The sequence below is a fragment of the Ambystoma mexicanum genome, chromosome 9, assembly GCF_040938575.1.
Source record: "Ambystoma mexicanum isolate Mex_15411 chromosome 9, UKY_AmexF1_1, whole genome shotgun sequence".
Taxonomy (NCBI): domain Eukaryota; kingdom Metazoa; phylum Chordata; class Amphibia; order Caudata; family Ambystomatidae; genus Ambystoma; species Ambystoma mexicanum.
Window position 1 is genome coordinate 914,032,085 of NC_090931.1, and position 14,579 is coordinate 914,046,663.

A 14,579-nucleotide genomic window follows, 5' to 3' on the forward strand; every position below is an offset into this window, starting at 1 on the left:
ACTTGCGTGATGAACTGTTCTACAACAGCTTCAGGAAAAAGCTAAAAACTCACCTTTTCAACTGACAATCCTCCATTGTTGTTTTCTCCCATGTTTCCCTTCCCTTTTTCACTTTAACTAGCGGCAAGATGCATACAGGCTTGGTGCGCTTTATAAATGCCTAAATATGTAAATAAATATCTTAAACTCCTTTTTGAATTATCAAAACAACTTGACCTGTTTTCATCCATCTGTCAGGCGGAGAACTTGGAGATCAATCTTATTGAAAACTAAGTGGTTGTTCTGTTTTGATCACAACAAGAAAACACCTATCATTTGCCTCAAAATAAATGGCCCTCGAAAGGAAGAGGTGTCCCACTTTGACTATCTGGGTTTAGGAGTCGCTCAAATTACCAAAAGTAATTCAACACTAAATGGTCTTTCAGGCGCTGTAAGGTGGCTCTCTCATTCATACGGAAACATTGCCGTAGTCCCATTTCTAAGAATTTATAAATTGAAAACCCATAAGGCTTTTCTAAATGGGACTGAGCTCTGGGGCAATGGCGAATGTAATCTACTCTTGATGAGTGGAATTACATTCGCCATACAATTACCGGGTCTTCCCCTTTCATCTTCTACATTTGGAGCTCGGTTGGTCTGAAATCTTGGTATTGTTACAAATGCATCCTGAGTTTTACTGGATAAAACCTTGGTCAGATCTTTGAGTTTATTGACGGGATCTTAAGAGGTGCTCAACTAAGAAGGTAGCCAAGGCTTGTCTTGGTTTAGACCTGCCAGAGATACTCTTAAGAGATATGGAGCTGCCCCATTATCGGAAAATGCCACTTTGGATTGATATAAGCCTCACACCACTGGTTAAAGGGAGCCTCTTGGACTATCATTTACACCAGGTGATGAACTTGGCAAGCAGGAGACAACTACCCACCATTCATTTGGATATTATAGTAACTAATGGGACTGAAGAATATCTTGATTTGGTTGACAACCATTTCCCAAGAACTATATGTTTAAAACTCAATTTTAGGAAACTACCAGTTGCTTCTACATGAAATAGATGACATCCGGATATATTGGCTTTATGGTCATTTGAAAACTACACAAGGAAACACTCAATCACATTTTATTTATTTGCCCTGGTTTCTCTGACATTCAAAATAACAGATTGTGCTCTTGTCTGATCAAATATAATTTAAGAGATATAAATTGTGCGTCAGAATTCTGTAAACATTCCTGCAACAATCATTTGTGGACAGTCTGTTTTTTCAGTAAGAGCCTGGAGGCGCAGAACTAGTTTAATTCAATTTCAATCCTAACAATATATTTTTCCGTTGTATCACACAATATCTCTGCATTTTGCTTTAAGGTTTTTTTCCTAGTCGTGTATTCTACCTATTAATGTATGTCAAAATGACTGTTATGTGCTTTTATGGTACATAGTCGAGTAAAGAAAACAAACAAAATAACTGTTTTAATATCTTTACAGAGCAGAGAGCTGTGATTTATCATTTCTCCCTGCGTTTGACTCGCCAAAGCAATCCCAGCAAGGCAGAAGGTAAGCTAGCCTTAAAATAATCTGGTTAATAATACAAGTACTGCAGAGGACTTAATGTGCAAAAGATATTTGCATCCAAATCATCTGCTAGCATCAGAAATCTAAGTAAATAGTTCAACGTAGATTTGAAATGTATTTTATTTAGCACAGCAACAGACAACGCACATGTGTGTGAAATACTTCAGTTTGGGGTATTATATATACTTATTTGTTCAAAATGTCATCGGCTTAATGTCCTCAGAACTTTATAATAATCGTGCCTACAAGCATTCATTTTGCAAACATAACTAACAGTATGTGTCCTTCATGTGGGAGTGAAAACAAAGTTTGATTATCTAGCATTGCGTCTTTTATATATTCACATGTTTTTCAGTATTCCCCTTTGTCATGCTGGGAATACTCACACATTACAGACAGCATTTCTAAATGTACTTAGCAATAAAACTACACTCACTGCAGTCTCATTTTGGACCATTTACCTCTCAGCCAATAGGCACCCATACCTTGAGCTCCACACCTGTTGACCATCTTTAGATTCTTTATCGCACCTTCAGAATCGGGAGCCCTCTTTGAAATCTCACTTCATTCAACGTTTTCAGACGCACTTGAACAGCTACAGCTTCACGTAGAATCTCTGTGTAGATCACAAGATAAGATCTTTAATATTTGTGAAGTCTTTATTGTTTTCACTGACTGGGAACTCCCAAGGTAGAGGGGCGGGGAGATTGCCTTTTGTATGCCTCAGTGTCTGAGTCCTATGAAGTGTTGTCCCACACCTTACCATGGCTGAAGTTGGAAAAAAGAAGACAAGCTTATTCAAAAGCTGCTCCACATGCAAACTAAAGGATACATTTGCGGAAGGCTGATGCTGGATATATGTATTGCCTCTATCTAGACCATAATATGGAATACTGTGTCATCTGCAAATCCTTCTATATGAAAATACCTAGGAACAGGCACAAAAGGCCGGTGACTTTGTTGGAAGAATTCGCAAACACATTGGATACAACATTTATTAGAAGCTCTGCCTCAGCTCGACACAATGGGTCATCTGTGACAATGACTCCATCCAAGAGGGCAACATCACATGAGGAGATGTCCAGGGAAAACAGGGTGAGGGGTGTGAGAAACCAGAAGGTGTCTCACCCGCTAGTCACAGGGGATCTGTCATCCAGGTGGCCAGGACACGGCCATTGCTTTTGGATCAAGTTCCTGGGGTTGTAACAGTGCGGGAGGATCAACTGGGTGAGGGGTCCTTGGGGAGTGGGAGTGGGACACCGGATGGTGAGACGCGGTATCCCTCTCTTCCCTCTAACACCTTTACCCCATCCTACCCGATGGGATATTTAGAAACTCATCCCCCCACCCCCATTTTCCTGCACAAACACTTTTACACAGAGAGCCCACTCAGGGAGAAAACAGATTCACACCCGAGCCATGTACATGACATATCCCAATACTGTGGTCAGGCGAGGTCAGGCAATTACTGACAATCACTCACACCTGACTTTCATTACACTCCCCCACATGGATAAAAGGCGGAGCACGATAGCATACTCTGAGGCAAAGCACACAAAGGTAAAGCAGTTTCGAGTTGGCAGCTGAACGAAGGGAGAAAGATGGCCAGGCACAAGAGGCTCCTGAGAGGGGCAACACCCTTGATCTTTTTGACAGGAAGGCGTTTCTTTCAAGAAACCTTCAAGGCAGAGAACATAAGACTAGGAAACCAGGCTGAAGAAACCTGCAATATGTATCAGAGATACCAAGGGTTCTCCCGCATAACAGGCAAAGGCGGGGAGGTGCAGCAGACACTGGTATTGTCCTTGGCTCCCCAACACAGCCGGTCAGTTGGGAAGACCGATGGCAGTCTGGTCTGTGTTAAAGTCAAGGTTGCAAGCTGCAACATCGTAAAACGAGCGCTGGTACGCACATTGTTAAACGTGTTTGATGAAGCTATATTGCTGATGAATATTTGGACATTAGAAGAAAAGATATAATACCGTTGACAGTGGTCCGGCACTGTGAATGTGCACAGAAATCACAAAGTGTCAGAATCGTCACTGTGAAAGACGTGCCCCATTGCCCAGGCATTCATGTTTGTAACTGCCTATGACAACCTCTGTGTATATATTCCTGCCGATACCATCATCGATTAAATGAAAAACTTTGAAGAAGTCAATGATGCCATAGGTGACACAGCCTCCAATGAAGATCCTATTGATTCTGGAACCATCAAAAACCACAACAAACCCTCCCACTTTGTTGGTGACTTTCTAGTTGATGGTTTAGTCCCTTAAACTGATGAGCAGCCCTTCCCAAAAATGATTCTCACTATCTAAAGAATTGACTGAGGACAGGTCAGAGCCGATGGAATCCGTGTCTCATTTGTCAAAGCGACCAAGACAGGACCTGATAATGCTCTGCACATATATTTTGCCTTCCCTCTCAGAGCCCTCCGAAATTCATCTGTAAAAACATTCTGGAATTAGAAATCGATTCCCAGTTTGAGGGACTGGAATGAGTTTTCTCTTGATGAGGAAGAGAAGAAAGACCACCACCAAAGACTTTGGAAATCCAGAGTTTAGTGCTAAGACATGCATCACTATCATAAACCCATAATCTGTCAGTGGACATTCTTCAAAAACAAAGAGGTGATGGCTGGAAGGTTTAGAATGAATCTTAACCACTGGCATTGCTCTGTGCAACCCTCCAGACCATCGTTCTTCGCCTGCCAAGCCATTACAGAAGGTGAAAGACCATATGCAAATCAGGCTTGGTCCCTCCCCAAAAGGGGCAGTCCAGCCCGAACTGCTAGGTCACATCCCTTCTGCACGAGACCACAAGCATCCCCAAACATGTTTTGGCCTTGTTGGGCCTCATCAGTGAGGAGTAGCTTGGGTCTCCAGGCCCAGCAGGCACGGGACCCACGTCTGTGCATACCCGTCCCACTCTGGGTGACAAAGCAAAAACCAGACGTGGACTCCCTGCTCACTGTGCTCAGAGAGACACAGCTTCACCTCACTGATGAGGCCCAACAAGGCTGAAACGCGTGTATGGGGTTGCTGTTGGTACTCTTGTTCAGAGAGGAAGTGCCATAGCATTTCGCTGCTGGACTGACCATTTGGGTGGGACAAAGACTGATATGCAAATGTATATTTCCCATCTGTGAAAGGTACAGTGAGCAAAAAGCGTGTGCTGCAAACTCTCATCTCAGAACATGTTATCATGCCATGTTTTTTCTGGAGAGGAGCGCCTGCTACCTTTTTTGAAATATGTGCATGGAAAATGGGGTTGGTCACCCTAAGTTACCTGGGGGCAACCAGACGTGGACTCCCTGCTCACTGTGCTCAGAGAGACACAGCGTCACCTTACTGATGAGGCCCAACGAGGCTGAAACACGTGTATGGGGTTGCTGATGGTACGCTTGTTCAGAGAGGAATTGCCATAGCATTTCGGTGCTGGACTGTCCATGTGGGTGGGACAAAGACTGATATGCAAATGTATTTTTCCCATCTGTGAAAGGTACAGTGAGCAAAAAGCGTGTGCTGCAAACTCTCATCTCAGAACAGGTTATCATGCCATGTTCTTTCTGGAGAGGAGTGCCTGCTACCCTTTTTTGAAGTATTTGTAACATAGTGACATAATACATTTGAAGTACTTACGATTGTTGTACAATTGAGGTTATAGTTTGAGTTTGTTGTACGTGTTTGGCAGGATAGTTTAAAATATTTCATTGCATACAATCTCACATATACATATTCATGTACTTTAAACCCTCATAATCAGTACATTCTAAGTACTATGTTTGGAACAACATAACTGTGTTCTGCACAGTTTCCGTTTCTGTTAGCATAATCATTGGGTCTTTGGGGAAACAATCTATACAGGATTTCTTTTAAACGACTATATTTATGTGAGTTTGTTTGACAGTATGTTTGAAGTCTGCTGTACTTGAGTGAACGTTTGAAGTGCACAGATAAGTGTATTTGTTGTTACAAGCAGTGTTGGAGTAAGATGAATCGTGATGGTGTATTTGAATTGAAGTGTATGAAGGGTATTTTTGAAGTTGTTAGATACCTGTTGGTGTATTCTAATTATTTTGCTTTTTAAAATTACCATTTAAAAGTACCATTGTACTATTTTTTAAAATGTATTTTTGAAGTACTTAGATACCTGTTTGCATACTGAAACTGTTTTGCAGTTTAAAAGTAGCATTGCAGTACTGTAGATGTAGTTGGATACCAGTTGGCATATTCTAACTATTTTGCTTTTTAAAAGTAGCATTGTGGTATTATGGATGTAGTTAGATACCAGTTGGCTTATTCTAACTATTTTGCTTTTTAAAAGTAGCATTGTGGTATTATGGATGTAGTTAGATACCAGTTAGCTTATTCTAACTGTTGATAGTTTCACAGGTCAGTGACTAAATTTAGGTTTAAGGAATTAATTTATTAACATTTATAAAGCACCCAACAGCCCAAAGGCATCAGAATATTAAGTAAGGGTATTTTTGAAGTAGTTAGATACGTGTTTGCGTATTCTAACTATTTTGCTTTTCAAAAGTACCATTTTTTAAAGGTATTTTTGAAGTACTTAGATACCTGTTTTGCATTTTAAAGGCAGCATTGCAGTATTGTAGATTTAGTTAGAGTTAGCTACAAGTTTTAGTTCCATGTTTAAAACCATGTTCAATTTCTTCAGTGACTTGTAGATACATGGTGAGTTGCTCATCATTTAGCTGTGATTTTAGCACTGACAAGTCTACTTCTGATTGTTTATATTGATACATGGTATTTTCTACTTCAATTATGGCTATTTCTGCTTCGTTTAGAATGAGTGGTTCTCCAAGTGGTACTTGGCCTCCTGTAAGGGAAGGTTGACTGCCTTCAGGAGTGTCTTTATCTAGTTGAGCTTCAATGGCTTCCTCTTGTTGGAGTTCAATGTCCAACATTTCTTTGTATTGTTTGAAATTGACATTTGTTATACTGCTTTAATTTGCATTGCATGCAGTTTCAGAGTCGTGGTTACCTACTAATTCTTCTTTTCTACACGGTTAAAAAAGCTGTATTAAGGCCATGTAATAAAGTTTCTTATGTCATGTAGTTCAAAATGATAATATTATGTGAATAATTAGGCTGGGTTTGGTAAGTTTGACTAGGCTTCCTTCACAAGTTGAGACTACATATTTTCCAGTTGTCTCATCTGATTTGACATTTTTTGAAGGAGTAGTTTTGGGCTATGTAGTACAGGGACATGTTTTCCAAAGCAGTACTTCTGTTGGATAGAATGTGTGGAATAAATTGCTTTTTAAAATGTCCTGGCAGTTGGGATCCTTTATGGCTATTGTTTCTATCTCTTGATAGGATTTTAGCACTTTTTTCTGGATGAATCTGGACCAAGGTTAAGCCAGACAAAGGGCCCATTATGAGTCCGGCGGCAGCCGTGCCGGAAAAAACAGCACGGCATGATTTTATTTCCAGCACCCGGCAATGGAGACTTACCGGGGCATTACGACCCCGGTGGTCCCTATGGCAGGGCACCAGAAAAAGAAAGTCCCCATTCCCATTTCAGTCTAATGGGAATGGGGAGGACGAATGCATCGGCACTGTGTGTGACAGTTCCGGTGCATCCGTCAAGGTCTGCGAGTGGGTGACTTTCCGCCCGCCTGGTTATACCTTGGGGGCGGAAAGGCACTCATTCGCAGAACTCATAGTTTGCCGTTCCGGAAACAACGGTACCGGCAAGCTTACCAGTACCGTTGTTTCCAGACTGGCAACCTTATAATGGGGCCCAAAGTGTTGAGATTTGCCATATAAGGCTGTACATCTTAAATGGTCTGCAGCTTTGTAGCATCTGCATTCTCTATGGGAGAGCATTTTTATACCAAAGCTGTACAATTTTTGTGACAGTGTTTTATCAGATGATATGTCATCCCAGAGGTCTTAGGTCTGTTTTCTCAGCTTTGATGAGATAGGCTGTGACATATCTTGCAACAGCAGTGGAATTGTCTGCAATATATTGTATGTCTATATTTGCATTCCACAAGAGGGCAATGACAGCATTGCAATCATTGATATACTTGGATGCTTTGCCTCTTTTAATGTTGTATGTGTTTTAGGCGATTTGCCTTTTACACTGTTTCTAACAGAGGACTTGAAGGTATTTACTTTTCCTTTGGCGCAAACTGGTCTAGGGAAGCCAACGCGACATTTGGTATAGTATTTCCCTTTGTTTTTATGTCTCTGTTGGCAGTATTTGCCACACTTATGTTTTTGGAAGCGTAAGATTTGTGTACATAGGTCACTGTGTGGTTTCTGAAGGGATGTTGTAGGATATGTATTTTTCTATGAACTGTAAAACGGTGGAATTACTGTCATGGCCAAATTTCAGAGCATCTTTTATCCACAAAAGCATGTGGATGTGTGGCGCTCCTCTAGATTGATATTCTTTTCTCCAAGAGTAGTGTGCTACTTATCCGAGCTAAGGGGTACTTTTATTGCAGATGAAGTGCAGCATGGCAATAAAGCGATGGTGAAAGTACCTTGACACATTGACAGGGTCGAAAGATGGTGTTTTTATGCCTATTCCTTCTTTATTTTGGTCTGCTATGCGTAAGAATGCGTGAATGCATATTCGGCGCAACTTAATGTAGCAAACCATGTGGGTGGGCCTAGGTTCCTTAGCATATTCCACATACATCAGTGTGACGTCGGAAACAGTATTCTTTTGCACCACAAATGTTAGCCAAGAGATTTGTGATACTTGACTGCAAAACTTCATCTTTGTCTTTTATCTTTTGAAGCAGTTGGGTGGCAGTAAAATAGAAGGGCTCCTGGATGAGACCCGGTTCTGCCCAGGAGGTCTCCATAGTAAGTAACACAAGTGAAGAGGGTCAGTCTTGTCTAAATGAATATCACCATAGATTCATTAACATATCATAGTAGTCATATCTGTTTCTTCAATAATTATTTTCTATTCAAAGAAAGACCTATTGGTCTATTAGCACACATACAACACGTTATTTCTGGCTGGAAATAGACACGGTACATGTTATTTGTAGGCAATACATATTTTAGAGAAATTGGTTTCAAATTTATTGATACAAATTGACATTAAATGCATAACCACCTACTGTTATAAAGAACAGAGGTTATCACAGTTCATACAATTTCTAAACCGAGGATTTGACCAACAATTCAAACAACAAATAAAACAGTGTGAATACATGGCACACAAAGGATAAAGAGGTCTACACAGTTGTGTTTCGGCCCTAGTGGGGCTACTGAATTAGCCTGTCTTGTACGGGCCTTCATCAGGATGACAAGGGAGTTGTAGAGAGAGCCTGTTCGGTAGGTGTGCTACCTACAGAGTAGGAGACCAGGCATAGTTTAGGTGTTTCCAATTCATCAAGGAGGCAAGACAATGTTCATTATTGCTTAATTCAGGTCTATTAATGTCTGGTTCGTAAATTATCTTATGCAATGGCGAGGAGCTCTGCATGGTTCAAATTTCTAATAGTGGGTGGAGGTCTAAGCCTTGTTAGAGGTAATCCAGGAAGGACTTCATGTTATCAATGCTTGAAGTACAATCTATGGATAAGAGACTGGTATCATTACGTGTCCATTAGTGACATAAATCATATAGATGGGGTGTGCCCGCTAACTGGGAGAGCTTACCTGTGCTCATCACAGTCTGATATTCATTCTGTGGTAATGGCACGTGAATTGACGGCAGATTGAACAGCTTATGTCTTTTCAGGTTGAAATGCCTGTCAATGTGAAAAAATACAATGGGAGAGGAAAGTCTGACTAGCTTGCTGTCTGATGTAACTGGTTGTCTACATACATAGTTATTGAAATAATTCAAAGCAGTTGTATGAGGCAAACTCTGCAATGATGTTACACATGAATGCAGCGAAAGTCTCTGATCATTACAGCAACTAAAATTAAAATTCGACCATCGATGTTGGAAAAGAGTTGTAATTACCCAATGCGGTTATTCATTGCTGGTGAACGGCATTTTCGCGTGCGCTCGGCACGCTGTCAGGAGACTGTTGCAGCTGAAACGTGATCCGTCCGGAGGGTGTCTGCAAAAGACAATCCCTCATCAGACAGTGTAATAAGGTGGTCATGTAATGACCCTGTCTGTTCATATGATATGATATGATAGTTTATTTATATAGCGCCTATACACAATGTGTTTCAAAAGCGCTTCAAGGCAAGGGGGGGAAACAAGGGAAAAAATCTATGACATTCTTACAGGCCATGAACAGTAAGGATGTGAAATTAACTATCGTACTCGGCCTGATGACATTTCAGATAGTGCAAGAGCTAAAACATAGATAAGGAAGGGAGGGGGAGGGTGGAAAGGAAATGGAAACAGACAGGTGACTACCATACTAGGCCTGACAACATTTCTGGTAGAGCCGGAAAAAAAACAAGAGGTGAGGGAGAGGGGTGCAGAAAGGTAGGGGAGGAATAAAACAAGCGACTATCATATTAGGCCTGACGACATTTCAGATAGTGCTAGAGGGGTGTTGGGGAGGAAAAACCAGTAAGGGGAGGGAGGAGGAGACAGACGAGGTTGCTATCATACTAGGTCCAGGGACAATTCTGATAGAGTAAGTGCATAGAAGAAAGTAAGGGGAGGAGATAGATAAAGGGAGAAGGGAAAGGAGGAGAGAACAGAGAGTAAGCAGTCAAAAGAGTGGAGAAGCAAGAGGGGAGAGTGAATACAATTGCAGAAGTCAGTAGTAACGCATCATGTTGCAAGCCAGGATACAAGATGAAGATGAGAACAGCATGATTCAGGGCCACCATGAGTACAAGATGCAAAAGAAGTTCAGCATGAGAGTTGAGAAAGGGTGACGCACCATGAATGAATGAAGTCCATAAAAGTCAAATCCAGCATTGTCCACAAGACGGTGATGGTGAAACCAGAATGTATCAGGACAGACTCCTGCAGAAGTAGGCTTCAGTGGGATGAAGGGGGAGCAGGGTAGAAGAATCAAGCAAAACAGGCAACACCTGTGTGCGAGAATGGGGGGGGCACAAGGGAACATCACGGGTTGCCGACTAGGCAATCGCTTACCTGGTTGCTTGAGAAGTAGTGCAGCAGCCGCGCAGCGTTATGTGTTCTGCAAACAAGGATTGGTCGTCATGGCGACCACTTGTTTATATACTAGTCGTCCATTTTGCGACATGTACCACTTACTGAGCATGCATATCTAAATTATTTGCTCAAGTGGGGCAATCGACACGTTGCAATCTAATTTAGAGTGATGTGTGCACAAAATGACATCAGAATATAATGAAAGCATGTTGTTGGTGCGAAAGTGGTTTCCATGGTAACCGTTTGTGGGTTTAACCTAATATTGGGAGCAGTTTCACTGGGCTCAAGCTGAGTGGACAAGTGGATGGATGATGTAGGCTGGTATAATGTACCCTGACCGAGGATGGTCACCGTGTGATAGTGTGTGACCGTGCCTTGATTGATACATTGGACGGCACAAAATCATGTGATTGTGTGGTTGATGCACAATGATCGACCAGGCAAATGCTCATTGAATGGGCAATACAGTGTCTAAAACATATCAGCGATGCGTTGTTTTGAAGTGGCGCAAAATGATGCAAGTAAATGATGCTCACATAGGGCACAGGCAAGAGATGTGACAATTGATACAGAACGTTCTATACTCCTGCAATGCTTCCCTTGAACAGTGTCATATTGACTAGGCATAGGGCATTTTCCTGTTGAGTATACGCAGGCACATCATTCAATTTCATATATATAACTCTGGGGCACAATGCAAGCGATGACCCCAGTTTGTTGCATGTAGAAATTACAGACCGTGGCTGCTCGCCCCGTGGTTTATATTGTTAGAAAAAGGTCTTCCATTGCACACTGATGTTTAAGCCCTCATTCACAGTATTGAGCTTGTGGACCCATCTCTGTTCGAGTTGTGTCAGGGCTTTATTGATGTCTCCCCCTCTGAGGGTTGGTTTCAACATTTGCAGGATGAACCATTGTATGTCTTTGTCTGTGTGTTTCTTCTCGGTGTAATGGTCCACCAATGGTTTATCAAGGACCTTATTTTTTTTATTTTTTTTTTTGTTTATTTGTTTGGTTGATAAAATCAACCTTTCAAATTTTCACCATACAAAACAGCAATACATTTTTTTTAAGAATTACATTTCATAATTGTTTACCAGCGGAAATATACAAAAACAACAATTACAGTAAATACATTCAACAGTCTAAATTACTCAATGGCAAATTTCAATAAAATTTGGCTGATGCTTATAGCATTGATCAGGAAATACAGCATCCAAAAATTGAATCGTAGCTATCTTTATAAATAGCTTAGGTGATGAGAAGATATATTGCCATAGATCCTTATGTGTATACATATTTTGTTCTTCCAGATGATTTTTGAAATACAATTTACGAGTGGGTTCCAATTGAGAACAGTACACCATACAATGTTCCAAAGTCTCTTTCTGATCTAAGGCTTTACAAAATTGGCAATAATTGTCAACCTTCAGGATTAAATTTCTACGAGAAAACATCTCGAGTTGGCCACAGATTTAGGCGGAAGCGAAGTAGCTTTTGTCGTATTTTTGGACATGAAAATTTGACCAAATAGTCAGCCATAACACTATAACGCTTATGACCAAATATGTTCCGTTTGAAGTCTCTATAATTTAAACATTTATTTTGGTTGGTGCACCAGTCATACTGTTGAATTTTCTTTTTTGCACTGCCTTCATTTGATAAAAGAAGCTCTAGCGAGATTGATGCATCAGCTAGTGCATTTAGAGTTGACTTGCACTATTTTTGGGAGAACATTCGATCTCTACTTAGTACATGGACAGCCACTTTGCCCAAAATATCTGGACGATCAAGAGAGAAGACATTTTCGGAAAAATGCACAGTACTTCCAAATAACAAAAGAAGACATGGAAAGAGAGCCCAATTCAAACCTGATCAATGGTAACGGGGTGCATGCCGGTAAATGTAGTACTTGCTTCCAGAAGGATGATTCCAATCTGTCCCACCAAAGATCATTTTTAGGGGATTGGGCTTCAGACCCATAAGTTAAAATTGGAAGGACTTTCTGCATATAGAAAGTTAACACATGTTTTGTTGTGAATTTTCCGAATTATCCATTAATACTTTAGCCTGAGCAACTAAAGACTGTAATTTGCCCTTAATTTCTATCTCTTGACAAGGGTTTGCGAGAGTATCAGTGATCAGTATCCCCAGATATTTGTAGGTGGATACCTTAACAAGGGCAGAGTTATGCAAACTCCATATAAAAGGTTTAACTTTAGCTCCTGAGTGCCATCTGCAGGCCATTATTTGTGTTTTGTTTGTATTTATATTTAATGATTTGTGTCTACATAAGATTCCAGACCATTTAGAAGATTTTGTAGACCACTTGTGAGTTTTCGAAATAAGAATCAGATCGTCTGCATAAAGGAGATATTGGATTTTGGTCAAGCCCATAGTCAGAGAATCACTGCTTATCTGTTTTAGAGCAATACCCAAATCAAAAATAAAGAAATTAAATACGGAAGAGGCCAAGATGCACCCTTGTTTCAGTCCTCTGTGTGTTTTAAATTTAGCTGTCAAGTCGCCCCCCAGAGCAAGTCTCACCTGCATGGTGGTATTTGTATGAAGGAGAACTATTAAAGATGTCAGAGAAGATGGGACAATTATATTTCATTAGTTTAGAATGTAGAAGAGATCTGTCGACTGAATCGAAAGCGACTTTGAAGTCAACAAAGGCTAGAAACAAAGTCTGTCTCTTAGCAGCGTACTCAGAAAGGAGCGTATTTAAAGTGAAAATATTAGGAATAGTGCCTACTTGTGCCACAAAACCTGCTTGAAAGAGATCATTAAGTCCAGCCTGCATAGTCCATTTTTGAAACTCTCTTAGTATTATACGAGAGAAAATTTTACCGGGAGCGTCCAGTAACGCTATGGGTCTATAACAGGTGGGATCTTTCCTGTTCCCTTTTTTGAATATGGGAACGATTATTGAGTGAGTCCAAGAGGGGGGGAGAGTTTGCGTTCTGATAATGATGGAAAAAGTTTGAAATCATATTTTTGACCAGATCTCTGGATGCTCTTTCAACATTTTATTAGATAAACCATCAGGGCCACATGCACCAGATCGACTGGCCTTCTTGATAAACAGGCGAATATCATCCAAATCAAAATTTAGATGAAAATTTGTCGTGCACTTGGCAGATGTTAGAGCAGAACCCCTTCTGCAATACTGTATAGGGCTGAAAAATAGGAGATCCAGTCAGCCTCAGAGACTTCATTGGCCTGTACTATTTGGCTTGATTAAGAAGTGACCAGGTATTAGCAATGTTCTGACTTTGAATAGTAGCCAATAACAGTTGACTGTCGATGTGAAATAATTTGGCACGTCTGGCTTTAGTCCAGTTTCTATAGCTGGTTTTAATTTTTGTTAGCTGACTGTATTGAATACTAAGAGGTAGTTTCACAACTTCCCTCTTTTGGAGTCTAAATAATATCTTTCAATTTCAGGGACCTTATTACATATGCAAGACCGATGTTCTGACATCCTGGTTTTCACTGCTATGATGGTTTTGCCTACGTATAGTAGCACACATGGGCATTTAATGGCATAAATGACCATTTTGGTATTGCAATTTGTGTGGTCAGGTAACTTCCACTGAATGTTGTTGTGGTCAAAGGTCTGTGTCTGCACTGTGAACTCACACGCTACACATTGGCCACACTTGAAGTGGCCCTGCACTGGAGGTAGATCCCAAAGAGTGTTAGTTGGAGCCTCAGGTTCGATGAATGTATGTACCAACGACTCTTTCAAATTTTTGTTCTTTTTGACGGCGAAACAGGGTATTTTGTCCAGGGTCCCCGGATCTTTGACTAGATGCCAGTTTTGTTTCACTGTCTTCTGAATCAGGGTACTGAGAGGACTGAATGTGGTTACACATATGACGCGACTCATATTAGACTTGACTTTGATTTC

At 40.8% G+C, this 14,579-nt stretch overlaps 1 protein-coding gene across 4 annotated transcripts in view; it reads left to right on the top strand.

The window, feature by feature from the left end:
* The window catches only part of CERKL (CERK like autophagy regulator), a 1,041,140-nt gene that overhangs the window by 849,334 nt on the left and 177,227 nt on the right, over positions 1-14,579 (top strand). For all 4 annotated transcript variants that reach the window (XM_069616081.1, XM_069616083.1, XM_069616080.1 and 1 more), the window contains one exon: positions 1,484-1,552. In XM_069616081.1, coding sequence (XP_069472182.1) covers positions 1,484-1,552 — 69 coding nt within the window. The remainder of the gene's footprint in view (positions 1-1,483; positions 1,553-14,579) is intronic.